Raw genomic sequence first — 23,982 nt, forward strand, 5'->3', positions numbered from 1 at the left:
TTCAAACCCAGGACACTGGAGCCTAAATCCAGTGCCTGAGGGGTTTTCCATTTGGGGATCAGGATGTATTTATTTATGGGGCAGAACCCTTGATCCTCAGATTATATCAATAATTCCTTCCTGCCTAGTTCTAAATCACCACTACGCCATCCCAACTCCTCCCAGCTCTTGGATGAGTCACTTAACCTTCATGGGCCTCAGTTTTCTTTATCTGTAAAAATGAGAGGGTTGTAACAGATTGATCTTGAGGTCTATCTAGCTTTAAATCTGTATTTCTAATTTCACTGATACAACCAAGTTGTGTGATTAGTGCACTTGTACTGCATATTTCTATTGGGCTAGAACCAGTTACCAAGTTATATATAATTATAACTTCTAAATAGTGTGAATTCAAATACTGAGACCACTTCTTAGGATTCATCATTAGGATCCTGTAAGATTGCATCTTCAGCCACCAATGCTGAAGAAACTTTCTCTATTCATTCAGATAGCAATTTTTTCATTTACTTTGTAGTCTTACAGAGTTGCTTGGGATGATTTGCCCAAGTCACATACAGAAGCACAACTTGAACCCAGGTCTTGTTGAAGCTGAGGCATATCCTCTGTCCAATATGCTGTGAACTCTAAACAGGTTAGTCGAGTTTTAAGAAAATAATGAATTGATGATGATGATGATGATGATGATTGAGGCAGGTAGGTGGCACAGTGGATAGAATGCTGACTCAGGAGTCTAGAAGATCTGCCAGGTTCTAACTAGTAACCCTGGGCAGGTCACTTAACCTTTGTTTACCTCAGTTTGCTCAACTGTAAAATAGGGATAATGATATCACTTACCTAGTAGGGTTCTATATTTGTAAAATGCTTAGCAAAGTACATATAGTAGGTGCTATATAAATGCTTATTCTCCATTGTGTGGTTGTTCATTAATTTCAATCATGTCCAGTTCTTCATGACCCCATTTGAGGTTTTCTTGGCAAAGATACTGGAGTGGTTTGCCATTTCCTTCTCCAGTTCATTTTCTTTTTACATATGAGGAAACTGAGGCAAACAGGGTTAAATGACTTGCCCAGGTTCACACAACTAGTAAGTGTCCGAGGCTGGATTTGAACTCAGGTCTTCCTGACTCTAGGCCTAGAGCTCTATCTACTACACTATCTACCTGACCTTTCCTTTGTCTTCTTTCTTATTATGTTGCGATTGAAGGTTTGCAAAGTACCTTCCCCAAAACTACCCTCTGAAGTAGTGTGATTATGTAAGTAGAATGTAAAGTACTGTTTTCATTTAATGAACCCTACAGACCAGGGATGGAGGGAGATAGAAAAGATAACTGAGGATCCTTGGTTTCTAGAAGTTTATGATCTAGGGAGGGACATGGTAGGTAAAAAGAACTATCTAGAAGAAAAAGTGGAATGTCATAGACTGCCCCAGATGGGAGGGATCTTGAACATCATGGAATCCAAGTCCTTCATTTTATAGACAAATAGAAGATCAGAGAGAGGAAATTACTTATCCAAGTTCACTAGGATTGTTGGTGGTAGAGTTGGGGTTCAAACCCCCAGGTATTATGATTTCCAGTCTAGTGTACTATGCTACCCCTTGCCTCCTCTCCCCCCAAGGTCCTGGCCCTATACTTTGTTCATAGTAGGTATTTTCACAGATGTTTGGGGAATCAATAACCTATTCCTGAAATCAAGCAGGATTGGAGGATTTATTCTGAAACAACATCTTTTGCATATCACAGGTGCCCAGGTTTATCAAGAATTGACTCTCAATTCTCTGCATTGCAGATTTAAGTGAGAGAAACAACCACGTATGCTTAAATTCCTTTGCTTTGCTCTCTCTCATGTTTTTCCTTATCCCCATTCCTTCAGGATCCTACAGTCAGCACGATCAAGCCTTGGCATCCTCTGCCTTAGCCTTCACCAGACTAGGCACTGTTTTTTTACCTAGCAACGGAAGGCATCTCCCTCCCCCTCTTCCCCTGTTTTCCCCCCACCAACCTCCTGTCTCCTCCTGTCTCTCCCTCCTCACCCCTCCTTTCCCCTGTCTCCCTTTTCTCTCCTTTTTTCTCTCTCCTTCTCCTCTGTTTCCTTCCCCTGCCCTTTCCAACTTCCCCCTTCTCCCTCCCCATAATGTCCTCCCTGTCTCCCTATTCTCTCCTCTTCCCTCTCCCCCTCTGTCTTTCCCCCTTCTCTTTCCTTCCCCTTTTCTCCCCATTTCCTTCCTTATCTTCTTTCCCTTCCTACACTCTCTCCCAGTCTATCCCTTTCTCTATCTATCCCTCCTCCTCTCCTCATTTCCTTTCTCCCTGTTTTTTCTTATCTCATACACCTTCTATCCTTTTTTTCATTTATCTCTCCCCCTCTCTTTTACTTCCCATTATACCTTCCAGAATATGACAGGAAATAGAAAAAATAAAGTTGTCTGGGTTTATGTAACAGCTGCTAATCAACATGTAATCTGGGGCAATTTTTATCACTGAACCTTTCCTCTTCATCTCTCCTAATTTAAGAAAAGAAGCAAACAAAACAAAATATAGCTAAAAAAAATAAAACTCCCAACAAGCTGCCCCAATTTTTATCTTGGTCCAATTTGTCTTGGTAGAAAAGACAACTCATGGAACGTCTAGAGGTACATAATTATGACACTGGCTTTTTCCTTTAAGGAAGGGTGGTAGTAGGAGGGTCATGTAACAATTAAATAAATATTTTATTAAGCTGTTTATTTTTATTTATATTAATGTGAGCTATAATAATAGATGACATTTCTAAAGCACTTTAAAGTTTGAAAAGCACTTTGCATAGTTAAGCACTGTCATTATCCCCACTGAATTGATGTAGAAACTGTGACTCATAGAATTTAAATGTTTCAGAGAGCCACACAGCTAGTAAGTGTCTCAACTGAGATTTGAGCTCAGATCTTTCTGACAAGTCCTGTACACTATGCTCACCATATGCCATGCTACTGTGTGCAAAGTATTCACTGAGAATACCAAGATGGCTTCTTTCTAGTAGCTCACAGTTTAGTATAGGAGATGACTGGAATATCTATATCTATATGTCTATATATGTGTCTCTATATATGTTTCCCTGTATGGTCTAAAATAGAATGTGGTAAGTACACAGGAGCAATATAGCCAATGTGTAATTTGAGATTCAAAGAGAGAGGACGGTTTTGACTGGAGATGGGGCATCTGGGAAGTCTTCATGGAGGAGCTGGCACTAATCCTAGACCTGCAATGATTTCAATAGCTAGAGAAAGGGTAGTGAGGGTATATTATTCTAGGCCTTAGAGACAATGTAAGCAAAGGTACTAGTGTGTGTGTGTGTGTGTGTGTGTTTGTGTAAAGGGGTGATGAATTTGGAGGATGATGAATAAAGAATTTGTCCAAAGCATAATAGTATATGAATGTGAAAAAGCCTTGAAAGGAAAGTTGGCACTTGATTAAAGAGGGATTTAAATGCCAGACTGAGAAACTGACTAAATAACATGACTGGGGAGCCACCAAAGGTTGTTGAGCAAGAGAGTAACATGACATTTGTGTTTTGGGAAGACATTCTGGCAGTGGTCTGCAATTAGGGTGATTGATGTAAGGAGAAGACAGGATTAGACTGACACTAGTCTTGGCAGGAGGTAACTTGGGCCTGTTCTACTTTGGGAGTGCTAAGGGATAGTTGCTAGATAGTAATATGGTTATAGACTAGGTCAGAGGATGATTTCTACTTGACATCCTTACATTAACTTATTTTTGTTATAATCTCAATAGTAAACATTTTCTATGAGAAAGAATAAGTTATATCCTTTCTACTTTAAGTCTCAATGGTCAACTCCCAGATGATCTTTTCTGCTTGGAGAAAAAAAACAAAACTATTTACAAATGGGTAAGATCACATCTCTCTCTCTTTTTTTAAACTTCTGTTCTTCCTTTTAAAAATCAGTTTATTCAACAGATGTTTATTAATCACTTGCTCTGTGCTCAGCATTGTGTTAGGGAATACAGGAGGGACCCTTATATGGTAGCTCTGTAAACATCTAAAGTGGTTAGAAAAAGGGGTCTTTTAGAGAAATGAATTTTCCTGTTAACTGGAGCTGATTCCTTTAGATTCCCACCCCCCCCCTTTTTTTTTAAAGCAATTGGGGTTAAGTAAATTGCCCAAGGTTACCCGGCCAGTTATTTTGTGTGGGTGTTAAGTATCTGAGGCCGGAACTGATCATGGGTCCTCCCGACTCCGGGTCTGGCGCTCTTACTCTCTGCGTCACCTAGCCGCCCCACCCCCCCCTTTTAAAGAAAGCTTTGATGGGAGTCTCTAAAAGACAAATTATGGTTTCTTAATCAGAGTATCCAAATTAGGCTTTGCCCATATCTCAAGGGATCAGTTGTCATTAGGACCATCTATTATATTAGAATACCATGATGCCCTCACAGTCCATTCAGGTGTGTGTCTGTGGGTTTAAAAGTCACACTCCACAGTTTCAGGCTGCTTGGCTTTTTTGAGTTCTTGCTTTTTATAGCTTTTTCTGTTTCCCTTGTGTCAGGCTCTCTGCTGTTGCTTCCTACTGTTGGTGTCTGCCTCTAGAAGCTCCCACCTACTCACTTCCCTCCTCATTTGCTGCTTCCAGTTTTCTGTGTGCTAGGGAAATCAGAGACCGAGACTAGAATCATGGGTAAAATATATGAACACACAGTGATCTCATCAGTTATCACAGATTCAATTACCCCATTGCCATGATTCCCAAATTGCTATGTCTAGCCCTAAACCCTCTTCTGAGCTTTATTCCTGTATTGCTAACCAGCTGCCTGCTGGATAGCTCAACCTGATGCTCCAATAGCATTTAAAATTCTTTTCTTTTTTTGCATTTAAAAAATATTTAGCACTTTATTTTCTCCCAGTTACATGTAAAAACAATATTTTACATTTATTTTTAAAACCTTGAGATCCAAATTCTCTCTCTTCCTCCTTCCCCACTCCTGTCCCCCACTGGGAAGGTGAGCAGTTCGATCCATGCAAAACACTTCCATAATAGTCATGTTATGAAAGAAAACATTAAAATTCTACAGAATTTAGTATCTTCACTCCTGACCCCACCTATATTCCAAACTTCTCTACTTCTTTTGAGGGCACCACTAGCCTTTTAGTCATCCAGGTTCACAAGAATCATCTTTGACTCTGTCTCCACCCTAGTCATCTTGTTCTCTGTCCCTTTAGTTGTCAAGTCTTTTTTTTTTAAAGCAATCGGGGTTCAGTAACTTGCTCAAGGTTACACGGCCAGTTATTATTTCTGGGTGTGGTGCTGAGTATCTGAGCCCGGATTTGATCCAGGTCATCCCGACACTGGAGCCGGTGCTCTTACTCGCTGAGCCACCTGGCTGCCCCTAGTTGTCAAGTCTTATAGTTTCTGTTGCCTATTCAATCATAGTAGCTTCCAAATCCATCTCATATTTGTAAAGCACTTAGCACACTGCCTGGAACATAGGTGCCATATAAATGCTTATTGCCTCCCGCTATCTCTCTGCTTCCTTTTTCTCTCTTCTCCAAGTTATCCTCCATATACCCGGCAAACTAACAATCCTTACGATGTAGGTCTGACCATGTCACATTCCTTGCTCAAAAACTTTCAGTGACTTCTTATTACCACCAGGATAAAATGCACACTTATCAGCTTTTTGTTTAAATCTCTACACAGTTTGGTTCCCCCAAAACCTTTCTAGATTTCTTTCATAATATTCTCCTTCATAGGGTTTGTTATATTTTTGTGGCCTCTTTGCTTAGGATAGTGCCTCATACTTGCTCCATAAATATTTGTAGAGTTTGATTTAAGTAAGATCAATTTAGCTCAAAAACTTGGGGTCACTTCTACACTGTGATGAGAAATCAGAGGATTTAGGTGATTTTTTAAACCATTGGACTTTACTCATGAATTTCTCCATTTCATAAATGATCTCTCTATTCCTTTCAACATTTTTTTCTTTCATTGCTTCTCTCCTTGTCCACAGGGAGCCACAGGAAAGGGAGAAGACCAGGAGGTAGAGATCTTTTCTTACCACATAGTGAGGACAGTTCATTTTTAGGGTCCCCAAAAGACCCCAGTCCTCCAATATCTCCTCTCTAGGAACTGAATTTGCTGCCTTGAATGTGAAAGCTTGATTCTTTTGGGTTTCAATGTGGTCACCTATTAAATATTTTATAGGATGGATAAGGTTTAATGTGTATCAACCATTGACCCATTGTGAAAATGAGTTTGTGGCTTTCCAGGCTTACCATTAGCTGAGAACAAAACCCTCTATAAAGAGAGGCTCAGGAGGCAAGTTTTGATAGAGTGGAGGATGAAGAGAGGCAGTCCTGAGCTTGGGTGAGGGATTGGATTTGAGGTTTTTCGACAGCTGAGCAGTAACACAACAATACTGGGCACTGGTACAGGAGGTTGGCAAGAAAGGAGCACCAAGCATCACAAAATCTAAAAGTTGGCAGAGACTTTTAGAGATTATTTACTTCAATGCCCTCGTATGGAAGAGGAAATTGAGGCCCAGAGAAGGGAAGGGGCTTGCTTAAGATCCCAAGGCTAATGAGTGGCAGAGCTGAAACTTGGATCCAAGACTGGAGAGCCTTGAAAGAAAGGAGTTTAGAAAATCATCTCTTTTACCTGATGATTGTCCTTGGGCCTCATCACCATCTTAATTTCTTGTTTTGTTTTTAAAGAAGGTGGCTTATAGTATTTTGGACTTAGGAACTTAAAACGATCCTTACTTCTCTCTGTACCTCTGTCCTGCCACTCTCCGCCACATCTGAATCCACTGAAAGTCTTGTTTAGAGTTTGGTGGCTTTTGAGGAAGATGCTCTAGAGGAGTGTCTTTGCCTCGAAGTAACAGTGTGTGGTGTGTGTGACGAAGAGACTGTGGGTCTGGTCATTTGGATTCTGGCCTGGGCTCTGCCGTGACTGTCTGTATGTATGACTTTGGACAAGTCGATCAGTCACTCTATGTCATTATTTCCCCTTTCCTCTCTCTCCCCTGACCCCAGCCTTCCATGATATGGGAATCCATAATTCCAGTGATTTTTCCTTCTAGAATATTGAGCATAAAATGGTTTATACCAAAATTATTAGACAAGACAGTTATTTAGTGTGTAAATAGTCTAATATGCAAATAAATCTGAGTTCATCATTCTGGGTATTCCCTCCAACAATGCATTGCACAGACTATCCATGCCTGCCTGTCCTTTAGGACAATGCTTCTTAAACTGTTGGTTTGACATGACCCCCATGTGGGGTCATGACCCACAATTTAAGAAGCATTGAAGAGGTCATAAGTAAAAAAAGTTTAAGAAGACCTGCTCTAGGACATCCATTCCTGTCCTCCGATAGAACGCTGCAGGTTGAAAATAGGCTGCACAATTTCCCCAACTTCTCTTTATTCCATGGATATTGCAGATTCATTGGATCAGCTTTTACAGGTTCTAACTACATAGTCAGAAATGCTGGATGAATCCCAGCTTTTAATAGTCTATGATCCTAAGTTCTGTCTCTGTATCTGCAGAACTGCCAAATAACCAAAAACATCCCCTCTTCTTTTCCCCACTAAGGATCTTGTGTGAATGTATGTATGTGTGCATGCATGTCTATATGTCTGTATATGTGTATATATCCACACCTATGTATACATATATGTATGTTCATGTACATGCCTAGACACCCAAATCTGCATGTGTGTAGTCTCAGGGCATAGTGAAGTAGCATGTTTCCTGGATTTGATGTCAAAGGACCTTGGCTCAGATCTGGGCTCTAATGCTTATTCCTTATATGACCTTGGGCAACCTTCCCAAGCCTGTTTTCTTATTGGTAAAGTGAGAGGTTTGACCTACATGATATCTAAGATTACCTTTCAGCCCTAAATTTATGATCCTGCTTTAGTTGTTGTTGTTTCAGCAAATGGGTTCCAAAAGATCAGGATATGTAAAAAAGTCCCTTATAGATGCCCATTGTCTAACATGGTTCTCTGCTGTGTGCTTGGGCCTCCCTGTATAAAGCAGCTTGAATAGTATTAGACTTATTTTAATTAGAAATGTGATCAGTCATCCCAAATGACTGAGAAGGAGGAATCCACTTGATAGGTGAGGAGGTGGAGTGAGGGTTGGAGGGTGGTTTGTATACTGCCAGGACAGCCTTCCGAGATACAATAATCAGTGAGCCTCTGAAGCATCTGTCATCTCTGATTTCAATAATTGCTTCCTTACTCAGTATCTGGAAATGCTGGGCAGCCTCTTCTCACAAATAGATTACTTAGGGAAAATGCAAATCAGCTGGAGAAAGCCTTTTCCAGGGAACCAAAAGCGCAGCCCCCCAAACCTAGCACAGAACAGTTTGTAAGTCTATGATTCTTCTGCAATCACATTGTTTTGTGTGTGTGTGTGTGTGTGTGTGTGTGTGTGTGTGTGCGCGTAATGTATTCAGTCTGGTATGGTCTGGCTGTTCTCCCAGATCAGGTAGGGAGCCAGGGTTGTAACATACCGACCATCAGAATGATATATGTATGCCCAACCTCCAAGCTAAAGTGCCCAGGGCCAACTCCCAGTATTCTCTTCTCTTCTTAATATAGTCTTAGCTGATTTAATAACCCGTTTGAGGTAGGTTTTTTTTTGGGGGGGTGGAGGGGGAGAGTTTGAATTTTGAATCTTCCTAACTCTTTTCAAACTTTAATGCTGTAGCTTTTCTAACCCAGCCTTTTCATTTAGAAATGAGGTGCTAAATTACACCCAGTGGAACAGGATGCCCTCTCTGCTCAGGTCCTTCAGTATTAGGATTAGGCCCTTTGGGTCTAATCTTCCCATTGGGGCACTTGGCAAGGGGAGCTGCCATCCTGTACAATGGAGGCTTGGAGGCTTGCTTTCCTCCTCAGTGTACCTGGTGGTGGTGTATGAAAGCAGAGAGACTGGGCATGAGCATATGGGGAAAATAAATGAGCAAGGAAAGGAAATTTAGCCAGAAGTAGAAACTGGAAGATTTATAGGACTATGTAATGAAAAGTAAGATTTTTTTTTCTTGTTTCTTAACATAAGATGATCTTAAGCTCATTAATTAGAAAGTCAATAAGCACCCTTCCCTCCTCTTTTCACTTCATGAACCTTTAAAGAAAAGAATGAATGAATTACACACCTCAAAAATGTTAGTCTGCCTTTTAGCCCCATTCTTTATCAAGCTGAAGTACCTTTTCCTACCGAGAGGAAAGGATTTGAAAGAAGCAAATTTTTTTTAACAGGTTCAAGCTTTTCTTTTTGCCTTTGGAATCATACCTCAAGCAAACCCTTGGGTATATGGTGGGGTTTTAGCATCTGCAGATAAAAATGACCAGACATGGCAAAACTTTTAAAAAGATGATGAAGATGGTGATTACAGTGACCAGCAAACATTTATTAAGTGACAATTGTGTGCCAGGGTTTATGATTTCTTCAGTCCTTTCAGTCATGTCCAACTCTTTGTGACCCCATTTGGGCTTTTCTTGGCAAAGTTAATGGAGCAGTTTACCATCTCCTTCTCCAGCTCATTTTATAGATGAGAAAACTGAGGCAAACAGGGACAAGTGACTTGCCCAAAGTCACACAGCTAGGAAGTGTCTGAGGCTGGATTTGATCTTCCTGACTCCAGACCCAGCACTATGTCACCCAGGGACTATGCAAGTCAAGACAAAAACCAGGGGCGGCCAGGTAGCACAGTGAGTAAGAGCACCGGCTCCAGTGTCAGGATGACTTGGAGATCGAATCCCGGGCTCAGACACTTAGCACCCACCCAGAAATAACTGGCTGTGTAACCTTGAGCAAGTTACTTAACCCCGATTGCTTTAAGGGAAAAAAAAAGACAAAAACCAGAGTCCCTGCTCTCAAGGAGCTTTCTCTGGTGGTGACAACATGTGTATAATTTTATATATATAAAAGCTTGTATAAAATATATTTTTAAAACACGCTAAATAACCTTGGGAGGAAGGTTACCAACACCTTGGGGATGGGGGCAGGAAAAGTTTAATGTAAGAGGTGGTATTTGAAGTGAGATATTAAGTAACTGGGTTCTCTCTGTAAGGTAGAGGTAAGGAAGGAATACATTCTAGGCATGGGGAACAGCTACCCCAAAGGGACCGAGACCAGGTAAAGATCATTTACCAGAGAGGTCCATAGATGTTTGTCTTGATATAAGGGTGTCTATGTGTTAGCTAGCTACCATCTATACAACCCAACCCCTTTATTAGACAGAAGAGGAAACTGAGGCTAAAAGAAGGGAAGGGACTTACCCAAGGTTGCATAGCTAATTAATTAGTAGCAGAATAAAACTTGAATCAAGTGAGCAAATAGGTCTAGTGGTTTCTTGTAGGCATTTTTTTCCCTGGATTCCAATTAATATTCCATTTTAAGGAGAATAGCAGGGCTTTGTTCTCTTGACTTCCACACTACCCTATTCAGAAAGTCATCTCTTTATTTGACAATTTAGATGTTTGACTCTTTCTAGGCTTTTCCATGTCTGGGGTTTCAGTTCTATAAGATGGCATAAAGTCTTGCCCAGTTTTGAGAGGTGATAATCTTTTCTCTCTTAACTTCCAAGTAGCCGAGATCTTGGAAACTGGCTTCCAAGACTCTTAAGTCTTGACTGATATAGACAGTGTGAATGTTCTGTGAACCTAATGCTGTCACTTTAGTTGACTGGAGGCTAGGGTGGGTTACTGAGCAAGTTCATGGGCCTGATTCTGTGGCTCAAACAGAGCACCTTATTTACCAAGGGGCACTGCTAAGAGGATCCATTCCATGACCAGAGGGTAAGCCCAGCCTGAGAAAGAAGTTTTTCTAAGCCTCTGTAGAACTGGACAAGAGAGTAAATAAGGAAACAGGCTTAGAGAATAACTTTCCCTAGGACATGGTGACCCATCTGGTAAATGGCAAAATTGGGACTTAGACCCAGTTGCCTGATTCAGGTGTCTCTGGAATTTTGATAAGACCATGATAGGGGGCGGGGAGGGTGTCTGTTTGAAATAATATCCATTTAAAGCTGCATGGTAATAAATGGGTTGCCCTCTGCAAGAATCATTGAACCACCAATAAGTAGACTTGGGATTGGCAAGAAATAGTGATGGTGTAGAAATAGTTTTGAAATCAAGGAGCTTTGTAATAATAATAGTAAAAGTATTTATATAGCTCTTTAATGTTTACAGAGCATTTTAATGTATATGTCATTAGATCCTCACAATATGAAGTATAAGCTATTGTTATTATCCCCATTTTACAGATGAGGAAACTGAGGCTCAGGGAGATTAAGTGATGTGCCCAGGGTCACACAGCCAAATGTGGGGAAGAAGGATTTGAATCTAAGTCTTCTTGACTCCAAGCCCAGCACTATTTTCCTCCTAGCTGCCATAACCTTGATGGTAACACCATGAAATGGAGGAAAAGTGAATTGAAAAGACAGTCATAGCGACCTAAAGACAACAGTGACAATCTATTAAAGTCATCCATACTAGGGGTTAGAAAGGTTGGGAAATTCCCAGGAGGCTCTAGGGGTCTGAGAAATTGAGGGAGTAGATTTGGAGTTTAGAAGAGGGTCCGTCCCCTGGGAACCCTGTCTTTCTGGGCAGTGCTCTCCAAAGCCTCATCTGTATCCCCAGTGGCTCATACAGTATCGGGCACATGGTTATCATTTAGTCATTTCAGTTGTCTCCAATGCAACATGGCCCCATCTGGAGTTTTCTTGGCAACGATACAGGAGTGGTTTGCTGCCAATTTTACAGGTGAGAAAACTGAGGTAGACAGGATTGAGTGACTTGCCCAAGGTCATATAGCCAGTAAGTTTCTGAGGCCGGATTAATAAATGCTTGTTCACTGATTATTTTCTGTTGTAGAGGTTGTAGGTAACATATGTATCTGGTTGCCATCTTTTGGATAACTGCAAATATTTACTGCAAATCATTCCTTGTCTCTGGGACTCTGTTACTTCATTTGTTAAAGCAGGATTAGATCACATGCTATCTGAGGTTTCCCCCCCTTTTTTTTTTGAGGGGGAAAGGCAAGGCACTTGGGGTTAAGTGACTTGCTTAAGGTCACACAGCTAGTGTGTCAAGTGTCTGAAGTCAAATTTGAACTCAAGTCCTCCTGACTCCAGGGCCACTACTCTATTCACTGTACTACCTAGCTGCCCTCCTAAGGTTCCTTCTTAACTCCAAAGTACTGAGATATTTTGTTGACTGATAGACGGACCCTATGTTGACTCAATATAGACAATGATAATAGACATAGATAGTAGATAATATTCATATGATTAGTGATAGCAACTGTACACAAATGAGTTTTGGATGTGTTAGATTTGGAGATTTGGGGAAACTGGGAAAGTTTATTCAATAGAATGTCCTCTTTAATATGTGTCCTATAAAAGAATAAGCTAAAGGGCAGAAGGTTCTTTCCTCCCTCCCCTCCTTCCCCTGTTCGTTTCTTGTGTCCTTAGTTTAGCATTTAAGGCTCTCCATGATCGGACCCCATCCTACCTCTTTCCAGCTGTTTCCCCTACTGTTCCCCTCCATGTGCTCATCCCTGAGCATGCCCCTCACTTTTCTGCACTGTCCCCCCCACTGCTCCTCCCACCTTGAGTGCCTCTTCCTCTGTTGCTGCCTTTTGAAAGCCTCTCCAAATCAACCACTCCCTTGTCCCTGAAGCCTTCCCTGGTTTTCTTTCTCCCTCCAACTCATCTTTCCTTTCTTTGTGATCACAAAGCACTTTGTTCATCTCCGTTAGTGATATTATGTCCTTCCACATAATGTAGTCATTTGCCATATGTCTGGCCTCCTCTCCTAGATGATAAGCTTCTTGAGGACATAGACCATATCTTATTCATCTCTGTGTCTTCCCCACACTGCCTTGTATGTAGTGAGTGTTCAATAAATGTTTGACTGCCTCTTTACTGATTCATTTCAACTGTTATAGATCTTGCCTTTAAAAACTCAGTGGTGGTGGGAATCAGTCCTCTATTCTGGTCTTTCCTGTTGCTATCTAACACCTTCTTGGGTTTTTGTTCCTTCTTTTCCCACCTTTTCTTTCAGCTTATATTCCTTACCACCACTCCTGCTCAGCCCAAGCAGCTGACTTCTGAACAGGATGCCATGAATCTCTTTGGCACGTATCTCCATTTTGACTCTGCCACTGGCCACTGGCTTACCTGTGACAAGTGTCCAGCTGGAACCTTTGTGTCTGAGCACTGTACCAACACTACCCTGCGGGTATGCAGCCGCTGCCCCCCTGGGACTTTTACCAGGCACGAGAATGGCATCCAGAAATGTCATAACTGTAGTCAACCTTGCCAACAGCCAATGGTTGAGAAATTACCCTGTACTGCCTTGACTGACCGGGAATGCGCTTGCCCACCTGGCACATTTCAGTCTAATGGTACCTGTGTCACCCACACGGTTTGTCCTGTGGGTTGGGGTGTACGGAAGAAAGGGACGGAGACTGAAGACGTGCGGTGCAAGCAGTGCCCTTCGGGTACCTTTTCTGATGTGCCTTCTAGTGTGAGGAAATGCAAAACTTACACCAACTGCCTGAGCCAGAACCTGATGGTGGTAAAGCTGGGGACAAAGGAGACAGACAACGTCTGTGGCCCGCTCCCGACTTACCCAGGCACGCTTCCGTCTTTCCCTGACACAGCCATCTTTGCCAGCCCTGAGCAGGTGGAATACCATGAAGTTCCTTCTCCCACTTACATTCCCAAAGGTAACTGCGCCATGACCTTGCTAAATGTGGGTTAGCAGGATGGGTCTGAGCACCAGAGATTCTGGGTAAAGTTGGACTGCCCCCAAATTTCTGTCTATTCACTAGCCCTCCTGGTGAAGGTACTTGGTATGTACCCAAAACTCTTTACTTCCTTATAAGGGTAGAGAACTATTCTTCACAACTGTAAAATTTGACTTCTCTTGAGCTATCTGTATAAAAGGGTGAGCCAGATTTTAAAAAGTAAGTCCATAGATCTTATTTCAGTCATAACATTCAGAGTTACCTCTTAATAAACTTTTCATGTTAGCTGTTTACAGGAGCAAATTAAACTTAGGATCATAGACTTATGAAAGGGACCTTGAAGGCCATTCTGTTTCAATCACTTCATTTTACAGATGAGGAAACTGAATTGAATACAAATAAAGTGACTTTCCCAGGGTTGCACAGCTAGTATATGTCAGACAGGATTTGAACCCAGGACTTCCTGGTTCCAAGTCCAGCATTCTAATTGTTTACTTTCCATCTTTTTCTCTACCCCAGTCATCCTCAACTATAGACTTAATCATGGGAACTTTACCCCTTTCTATTAAGTACTAGTAGACTTCAAAATTTCTCCCCTAAGGGTATTGTCTTAAAGTAGTTTACACTGTAGTTTTATAAATCCTGACAATGTGGCAAAGGTTAAGGGGCTAAAAATAGGACTATGGGAGAGAGAAGAAAAGGGAACAGGGGCTGAAGCATATCTGTGACCTCAGGTTGGAAATGAGAGAGGCAAGTGAGTAATGCAAGTGATGGGAAAGTTGGAAATTTTGGCATGTGTCCTATTTAATTAACATGGAATAACATAACATGTCATATGGGAGACTGTAGCAGCAAGCACCCTAGCATACCCAGGATGGCTGCTAGCACAGGTTCTTAGCTCTGCTTTTCTAAAGAAAAACAACTCAAAAGGGTTAACAATCCTACAGTATCATTTACCTAGTTCAGGGAAAAAATCAGCACCCTGAACTTCAGAGAATATAAACAGAAGTTACAACAGAAAATAACACAATTTAGCAGACAGAGCTTCTAGCTGTCTGATCATTACATCCATACCTAGTTAGTTACCAGAGAGGGAAGCACCAACATCTGGGTTTTCAAAGCCGGGAGGCACAACAGCTGCCCAGAGTCTCATCTGGCTAAATCACACAACTCTTTCCAAAGTGAGCCCCAAAGCAAAACCTCACCTCAGAGTATATATAGCCTTCTCCTGGGTCAGAGAATGTCACAACCCTCTTAACCCACTGCTCAATCACAAAGTAACAAGGTGTGTGGACATTCCTGAAAAGCCTCCTGCCACAGGCTCCATGTGACTACATTCAGCCTATTAGAGGGCAAAGTATATTTTCAAATCAGGGAAGTTTCCCAGATTTACTTAAGCCTATCAAGGGGCCAAGAGGCAGGGAAGATCTTCAGATTCCCATTACAGAGACATTCTCTCTTCTGCTTAGGAGTTTAACTTTTTAAAAAACTTATTCCTCAAGTATCCATCCCACAGCAAGTGACTTTACATTGGAATTGTGCTTTGATGTCTTTCAAAATTCTAGTAAGTAAAATAGGTATCATGGAGTCCTTCAGAAATACCCCAAACTGAGCAAACTTTTTCAGATATGCTCTTCAGATAGGTTTTTTTTAAATCCAATCAATTCAACTCAACAAATATTTATTAAACCTACTAGGAGAGGTTCTGCCCTTGATATCTTGTTCTACTCGTGGGTGCTGTCAAGCAGTGATGATGGTAGAGTCTGAAGGAAGAAAAGCAATACCCTACAGATAGATAAGCCCTGACTTCGGATAGTTCTCTAAATAGACAAGAGTTGATTATAGAAGGAATCTTAAGCAATGGGTTGAAGAGTGGAGAGAGTCAGATGAGAATTCTTCTGTATCTAATATCACCTGTGGTATAACTGTCCTCAGTTTCTTGGTTAGAAAACAGGTTTGGCTCTGTTTTTCAGCCTGGAGCTGAGATGGGGTGGTGGTTGTCCAGCTTGTTTTATGGATGAGGAAATTGAGGCAAACAGGGTTAAATGATTTGCCCAGGGTCACACAGCTAATAAGTGTCTAAGGTGAGATTTGAACTCAGGAAGACTGAATTTTTCTGATTCCAGATGCAGTGCTCTATCCACTGTACCACCTAGCTGCCCAGCAAATTGTTTATAAAACTATGAACATACCGTGTTTCCCCAATAATAAGACCTATCCCGAAAATAAGCCCTATTGAGATTGCTACTGTAGTGAAGGTAATCCCCTGCGCTACACGCTACATTACGGTACCTCTGTATGCACCGTTCCCCTCCCCCCGGGAAACGCACGCCGGGCTCCAAGCTGCATCCAATCAGAGCTGCAGCAGTGAGCGCGTCATCCTGTTCTTCCCCAGTGATTTGCTTGCTGGTGCCATTGAAAGTAGTGCCGCGGAGGAGAGCTGAGGCAGGACAACATAAGCCCTCCCCTGAAAATAAGCCCTCTGGTGTTTTTCTTTCCAAAAAAATTAATAAGACAGTGTCTTATTATCGGGGAAACACGGTACCTATATAGAATCAGTCCTGGAAGGGAGCTCAGGCCCTGTATACTAATACTGATTTGAGGCCTGAATCCAGGCTTCAAATCCATAAGACCTTCCCAAACCTCCAGGTTGTGAACCACCAGCAAAGTCATCTAGTTTCTATTTGAAGATCCCTGGTGATGGGCACCTCATTACTTTTCAGGGTTGCCCCTTCCAGTGCCTTACTGCTGGAGATAGGGCTGTTGCTCATTTAATCTTTTTGAAATGTTTCATCTGATTGATCTGAGAGGTGACATAGAGTAGAAAGAGCACTAGAATTTGGAGTCAGAGAGCTCATATCTGAATCCCAGCTCTTCCACTTAATGACCTGTGTGACCTTGGGAAAGTAATTTCACTTCTCTGGGCCCCCTTATTTTTAAAATGAGGTGGTTGGACTAAATGGTCTCTGAGCTGCTTTTGCACTCTAACACAATGATTTTCTGCTGCCACATAAGTCATGGCCAGACCTTCCTGCTTTTCCTTTTCAATTTAGGTTAAATCCAACATTTGACTGCATAGAGGTGCAATCAAATTGTGTTTCCTTATTTATTCCTACTAACCCCCTTCCCCAATCCCCCCAGTCTCTGTGACAGTGATAGTTTAATTGTAAAATCTTTTCTTGCCTCTCCCCAAAGCCCAGCTAATGAGGCATTTGGTTCAAATTCAATCATCTTTCCTTCTATCTGGGCCAAGCTGGGTGGGGGCAGGAGAGAGGAGAGCAGGGAAGTCTTTCTCTTCCTCTCTCTCCCACTCTTTCTCATCTCTACTCTATCTCCTTTCTGTCTCTCTCCTTCTCTGTCTCTCTTTTTTTCTTGGCTGTCTGCCTGTCTATTTCTCAGTCTCCCTTTGTCTCCCTTTCCTTCTCTTCCCTCCCTCTTCTTTTGACGTCTATGTAAACACATCCATATGTGTTTATATAAATATGTGTATGCAAAATTGTTTTCCTTTATTGCAGGTATGAACTCGATGGGATCCAACTCTTCTGCTTCTGCCAGACCAAAGGTACACAGTGGCAGCCAGGAATCGGCAGCCCCCAAAAATGCCACCTCGGTCAAGGAGAGGGGAAGTGTGAATAAGACCTTCCCAAACCTCCAGGTTGTGAACCACCAGCAAAGTCACCACCACCGGCATATCCAGTCGGTCCCAAAGCCGCTGCCCCCCATGGAGGCCACTGGAGGGGAGCGGTCCAGTACGCCCATCAAGGCCCCCAAAAGGGGGTCCCCCAGGCAGAACCTGCACAAACATTTTGATATCAATGAGCACTTACCTTGGATGATTGTCCTCTTCCTCCTGCTGGTGCTTGTGGTGATTGTGGTGTGCAGCATTCGGAAGAGCTCAAGGACTCTAAAGAAAGGCCCCCGGCAGGATCCCAGTGCCATTGTGGAGAAGGCTGGCCTGAAGAAATCCTTAACACCCACACAGAACAGGGAGAAGTGGGTTTACTACTGCAATGGGCATGGTGAGTCCCCACTGTCTCTTTCTGGATCCTCTCTCCCAAGGTTCTAGAGGGCTTTAAAGAAAGGGAGATGGAGGTGCTGATGGCTGTGCCTTTAGTTAGATCTTTAGACATGCTCTCAGGGCTAATTGTGCTTTGTGGAAAATGAGATCAATGTTGGTTCCAATGAGTTGACACAGGGTAAACACTTCCTTAGCTGTATTAAAACAAAAGCTGCAGTAGGAATGTGGAAATGGAAAGAACCTGACTGATCATCTCACCCAAGCTTTACTTCTTACAATTGATAACACTGAGTCCAAAGAAGTTATTTTAGAATAAATACAAAATCAGAGCAGGAAGAACTCTCAGAGAGCATCTAGGCCATTTCACACCTGAGCAGAAATCCCCGCTAAAAGACGCGATCATCCAGGCACTATGATGGATGGGGAGCTCAGCACATTATGAAACAGTCCATTCCGCTTGTGGTGATATTCGATTTTAGAGAGTTATGTGACTATAACTATCCTCAGTTTCTTGGTTAGAAAACAGGTTTGGCTCTATTTTTCATGCCAGAGCTGAGGTGTGGTGGTGGTTGTCCTCCTCCGGCTCATTTTACAGATGAGGAAATTGAGGCAAGCAGGGCTAAGTGACTCGCCCAGGGTCACACAGCTAATAAGTGTCTGAGATGAGATTTGAACTCAGGAAGACTGAGTTTTCCTGATTCTGGATGCAATGCTCTATCCATGGCACCACCTAGCTGACTAGCAAATTGTTTATGACGCTATGAACATACCTATATAGAATCAGTGCTGGAAGGGAGTCACATAATTAGTGACTAAACTGATCTTCTAATTTCTATTCCAGGGACTTTTCTGAATTAAGGGGGGAACCCCACTTCCAAAATTCTTTTTGGATTGGTAGTTGGCCTAGTAGCCATTCCTGGTACATGTGGAACAGGCTGAGCTTGGGCCTTTTGGATCTGAATTTCTAAAGCTAAGATTTGGATTATTTGCCACATGTACTCATTGCCTTCCTCTCTATTTTCTAAAATTACATGAACAGAAGTGAAAGTTCTCTTGTCTAGTTGAACCTTTAAATTCGCAAAACCTATCCACTTTGTGTTCATCTGATTGAGGATCCTACATGTGGATCAAAAGTCCAGAGACTTGGGTTCAAAGCCTTGGTGTTCTGTATACTATTTTTACGACTTTGGGCAAGTCCTTTATGAGATGGGACTAAGTGAGCGCTTAAGGTCCCTTCCAGTTCTGCCAGTCGTTCTGTAGGATGTTCACCTACAACAGAATCCTAGAATGTTAGAACTTGAAGATCTTTATAAGTTATAGGATCACAGATCTAGAGTTGAAGGGCCTTCAAGGCCATCTGGCCCAACCTCTTTATTTTATCAATGAGGAACCTAAAGCCCAAAGAGAAAGGTTAAGAGGCATTAGTGCATAGAGTGTTGGACTTGGAATCAGGTAAGACTTCAGTTTAATTCCTGGCTCAGACACTTTGTTGTATAACCCTGGACAGGTCACCCCATCTCTCAGTTTCAGTTTCCTTATGTATAATGTAGGATAATGGAAGCCACCTACCTCGGGATTATTAGGAGGCTCAAATGAGATAACATGAAAAGTGCTTTGCAAACTTTAAAGTGTATATAAATGATATGAGATATTGGTCTATGCCTGGTTTCTGCCATGTTGCTTTCCAGTTTTACCAATAATTTTTAGCAAATAATGGATTCTTATTCCAAAATCTTGTCATTACACTTGTCAAATTCAAGGTTATTATATTTATTTACCACTAAAATTATGTCTACTCTGTTCCATTGATCTACATGGCTATTTCTTAGCCAGCACCAGATAGTTTTCATAATTACTGCCTTATAGTTTAAGATTTATACAGTAATAGCAATATTGTTTTAAGTATGACTTTGAAGGCAGCTAGATGGCACAGTGAATAGAGCACAGGGCGCTGGAATCAGGAGGACCTGAGTTCAAATCCAGCCTCAGACACTTAACACAAAACTAGCCATGTGACCTTGGGTAAGTCACTTAACCACAACTGCCCTACCTCCCCCTCTCCAAAAAGCTAAAAAAAGAAAGAAAAAGAAAAAAAGAGAATAACCTTGAGTGAATAAGTCATTTTGAGTATTATAAATGCCCATATTAACTTTAAAGGACATATGAAGAAAGACTATATCTAGAGAAAGAACTAATAAATAAATAAACATAATAAATCATGAATAGAATAATTTTACATGTATACACATGTATGCATGTACATATCATACACACACTTGTTTGTGTTCAATGGTAGCCATCTCTAGGGTAGTGGGGGGAGGGAAGCACTTTACATGATAACTTTATTATACATTTAAAAGGAATAGAACGTTGTACATAATAGATTTGCAGTTTCACATGCAAAACAATTAATAAAGTGTAAGCTACCAACCATTAAGGGACTTGTCTGAGGTTACATACTGCTTTAGTGACATAGGCAGGACAAAACTTTGGATCTCTTGACCATCTCCAGTCCAGTGCTAGTAGCAGGTAACCTAGAAACCTTTGGTTTCATTTGAGTGGAATGACACTCAAGAGTCTGGAATAAGAATAACAGTGAGTAATCGGCTTTCTGGGACTTTGCTCTTTCTTTAACTTCCTGGAATCTATAACTGGAGGAGTTCTTAGAGGTCACCTGGTCCAGATCTCTCATTTTGCAGGTGAGGAAACTGAGGTCCAGAGAGGTTAGTGATTTGCCTAAAATCACACAGGTATAAGTAACTTGGCAAGGAATCAAACTCACTTCCCTGAGGCTCACAGATCAGCCTTTTTCCCCCTGTACCACATTACCTCTTATTTGAGGATTTCAGTTTTCTTGTCAGGAAAACAGCTACCTTTCTGGATCCCAGGACTTCTGCAGGCTCCTGCCCCCTTTAAGATGAAATATTAACTTGTCCAGAGATAGGGTGGGTCTGAATATTGTTTTCTTTTGCTTGTTTCTTTTCTAACCTGAGCTGAGAGACAGATGGAGGTCTGGCCCAGGCACATTGGCTCCTGGCCCACTGCAGAGCAGATGACTGTATACCTGAGTCAGGGAATCTCTCTCCTGGAAATCTGGCCTGGCTGGGTGGTTTCAGTTGTCCTCCAATAGCCCCAATTGAACACATTGTATCCTGCCCTTGACTCATCGGACTAAAGTCCTTGCCCACCCCCTCAGTGCTTCCATGGGGAAGTAAATTTTGAAAGGCCTTTTAAAAGTTGCCAGTATTATCATCTTGTTACTTGAGTTACCCTAGAACCACTATTGTGTTTTAGAAGTTGTATTTAGGGGCAGCCAGGTGGCACAGTGAGTTAAGAGTGCCGGCCCCAGAGTCGGGAGGACCCGGGATCAGTTCCGGCCTCAGATACTTAACACCCACACAAAAAAAAACGGCCGTGTAACTTAACCCCAATTGCTTAAAAAAAAAAAAGTTGTATTTAACAGATCTGATGCTTAGTGTTCTCTTGGGCTCTCTCCCTTTCAAGGTTCTCTCAAACAGTTGTCAGATCCCTGAAAGATAAGAATAAGGTTTATAGCTAAAACTTAGTTCAGCACTAAGAAGATAATTAGCCTACTAATGATCCCCAACATTTTTATCGTATTTTGTGCAGAAAGTATACAAAACCTTTTGATGTTTACTGCCTTATTTGATCCTCTGTTGAGGTAATCAGTTAATAAATCAATAAACATTATTAAGGGTTTACTATGTGGCAAGCATTGGGAATACAAAAAGAAGTAAATGTTTCCTGCCATCCATGAACTTACAGTCTAATGGCGTGTTAGTAGTTGGCTTAGTGGAGTACACTAGTTACAATGTACTAATGTAACTGTACTATGTAACAATGTACATTTTTGGAGAAGGAAATGGCAACGTGCTCCAATATCTTTGCCAAGAAAATTTGCTGGCATCCCAATGGTCCACAGAATCACAGAGTCAGACATGACTGAATGAACAGCTACAATATAACTGTGAGGTAGCTAGGGCAAATGGTAGTATTCCCATTTTACAGAGGTGGAAACTAATATTCCGAATTGAACAGACTTGCTTATTGTTTTAAGTCCTTTGATTTAAAATCCACTTGTAGAAACCCACATAACTCAAGCAACAAACAACTGCCTCCATGCTTTTAAAATGATATGCATTGCTGGGCAGGTGGGAATCTTAGCTGCTGGGGAGGTTGAGGCTGGCTGTCATATTTCTTGAGTTTCAGTTTTGAACTGAAGTGAGCTATGCTAATGATGTGCCTGCCACTAAGTATAACATCTTTATGGTGAGTCCCTGGGATTGGAAGGGGGGGGGAGGGAGGGCTGGGATGAGGGGCAGAGCTACCTTGCCTAAGAAGTGACAAACCAGTCCAGGTCAGAAATGGAGCAAGTCAAAACTCCCTTGCTGTTCTGTGGTGGGATCAGGCCTGTGAGTAGCCCTTCTATTTGCAGCCTGGGAGAGATGGGGAGACTGAATATTTACAAATAAAAAACAACTAACAAACCAACCACAAAAACCCAACCCCTGCCCTAAAATTCAAAACAAAGCACCCTGCTATCCTCAACAATAACATGCATTGTTTGGAATTTGAAGGGGAAGGACCAAATTAGCAAAACATGATTCAGGACTTGTATGTATCTAGCTTTTTAGCAATCTTCTCTGTGTGCTAATGATTAAGCCATATTGGCTTTATTTGATGCCACCATTTCCTCCAATAGTTTATTAGCATCTTGCCTCTGGTATCCAGTATTAGTTCTTTTGGACTTGTGCGTTCTTCCAAAGGCATTTGTTTTGCATCCAATTTAACAATTTCCAAGGAGAAACAGGGAAAATCCTATTGCAGAGACCCTTCTAGCTGATGGCATTTCCATGTCAGAGACTAGCTGTAGTGACTAGGGCTTATTGATCTGATCATAACATAACATCCCGTTTAATAAGAGCATTCCTTAACCTGTTTCTTTCTAGCACTCTAACAAAGGAAAACAGTTGTGAGGCATCAATGGTACAGTGGAAAGAACCCTTGACAAAGATGTTGGGACATGACTATTTTAGTCCAGGCTTTATCACTGAGTAGGTGTGAGATCTTGGACAAATTATTGTTTCTCACTGGACTTCATTTTCCTTTTTGTTAAAAAAAAATGACAGTCAGCTATACCTTAAAGTTCTCTTTTAGCTCCCAAATATCTCTATTGGGGGTGGGAACAGGTCTTTTCTTGCTGAGTTGTTGTTTTCTTCCTTCCCATCTTAAACGTGCCAGTGACCTAAACCTACCTTAATCCTAATGATGAACTATCAAGCCACTCATCATCAATAAAGATCCTGGAGAAAAAAAGGAGTCAGGGGATTTAGTGTGACACTGATTTCTTTCCCCTACTGGGGCCAAATTACTCTATCTGCTTCTTCATATTTAAGAAGCAAGACTAGTCCTAAACACTAGGAAAGTAGCAAATATGTTCAGTGTAATGAAATTCCATTTCAAGAAAGCAGTTTGAAAATTCTCTTCAGATTTATTGAAATTCAGCAGATGAGTTCTGGAGACTACAAGATAAATGCTCCTGTCCTCAGAGAGCTTGTAGGCTATAATGGGTAAAAGTATCTTAAAGAAGTCAATATAAAAGGAATAAAGGCATGTAAAAGGTACAAACATGGCATTTTGAATACAGTTATCTGTAGTAGTAGTAGCAATAATAATAACTTGCTAACATTTATATAGCACATATACACACATACATATATATATAACATGCATTGTATATAAACCATGTATTACATATATACATATGTGTGTGTGTGTAAATGTGTATATGTGTATATATATATATATGCATATATACTTATGTATGTTATATTTGGATGTGGAACAGAGCTTCTGACCCCTGCTGGCTATGTGGCCTTGGCCAAGTTTTTTCCTTTGTTCTTAGAGGAAGAAGCAAGGGAAAAAGAACTCATGGCATCCTGACCATTTAATAGGAAGATGTAAGCAGAAGGTATAAATAATAACTTGCATTTTATAGCACATTTAACTGTACAAGCAGCATCCCTTAACAACAGTCTGCTTAGTAAGTAGCTCAAGTGATGTTATCTGATTTCATAGACAAGAAAACAGAGCCTCCTCAGAAAAGGCTAGTAACTTCCCCAAAACTATGCAGCTATTTAGGTGTCAGAGAGCAAGATTTGAATGCAAGTCGTATGATTACAAATAAACTCA

General features: G+C 41.4%; 1 protein-coding gene across 1 annotated transcript in view; it reads left to right on the top strand.

Moving 5' to 3' along the window:
- TNFRSF21 (TNF receptor superfamily member 21) overlaps positions 1-23,982 on the top strand; it is a 116,406-nt gene that overhangs the window by 15,504 nt on the left and 76,920 nt on the right. Inside the window, exons 2-3 of the mRNA XM_069065806.1 lie at positions 13,064-13,730; positions 17,267-17,770. Coding sequence (XP_068921907.1) covers positions 13,064-13,730; positions 17,267-17,770 — 1,171 coding nt within the window. The remainder of the gene's footprint in view (positions 1-13,063; positions 13,731-17,266; positions 17,771-23,982) is intronic.

The sequence above is a fragment of the Petaurus breviceps genome, unplaced genomic scaffold, assembly GCF_028583685.1.
Source record: "Petaurus breviceps papuanus isolate PSGF00001 unplaced genomic scaffold, PetGlider_PUasm1.0 90701, whole genome shotgun sequence".
Lineage (NCBI taxonomy): Eukaryota > Metazoa > Chordata > Mammalia > Diprotodontia > Petauridae > Petaurus > Petaurus breviceps.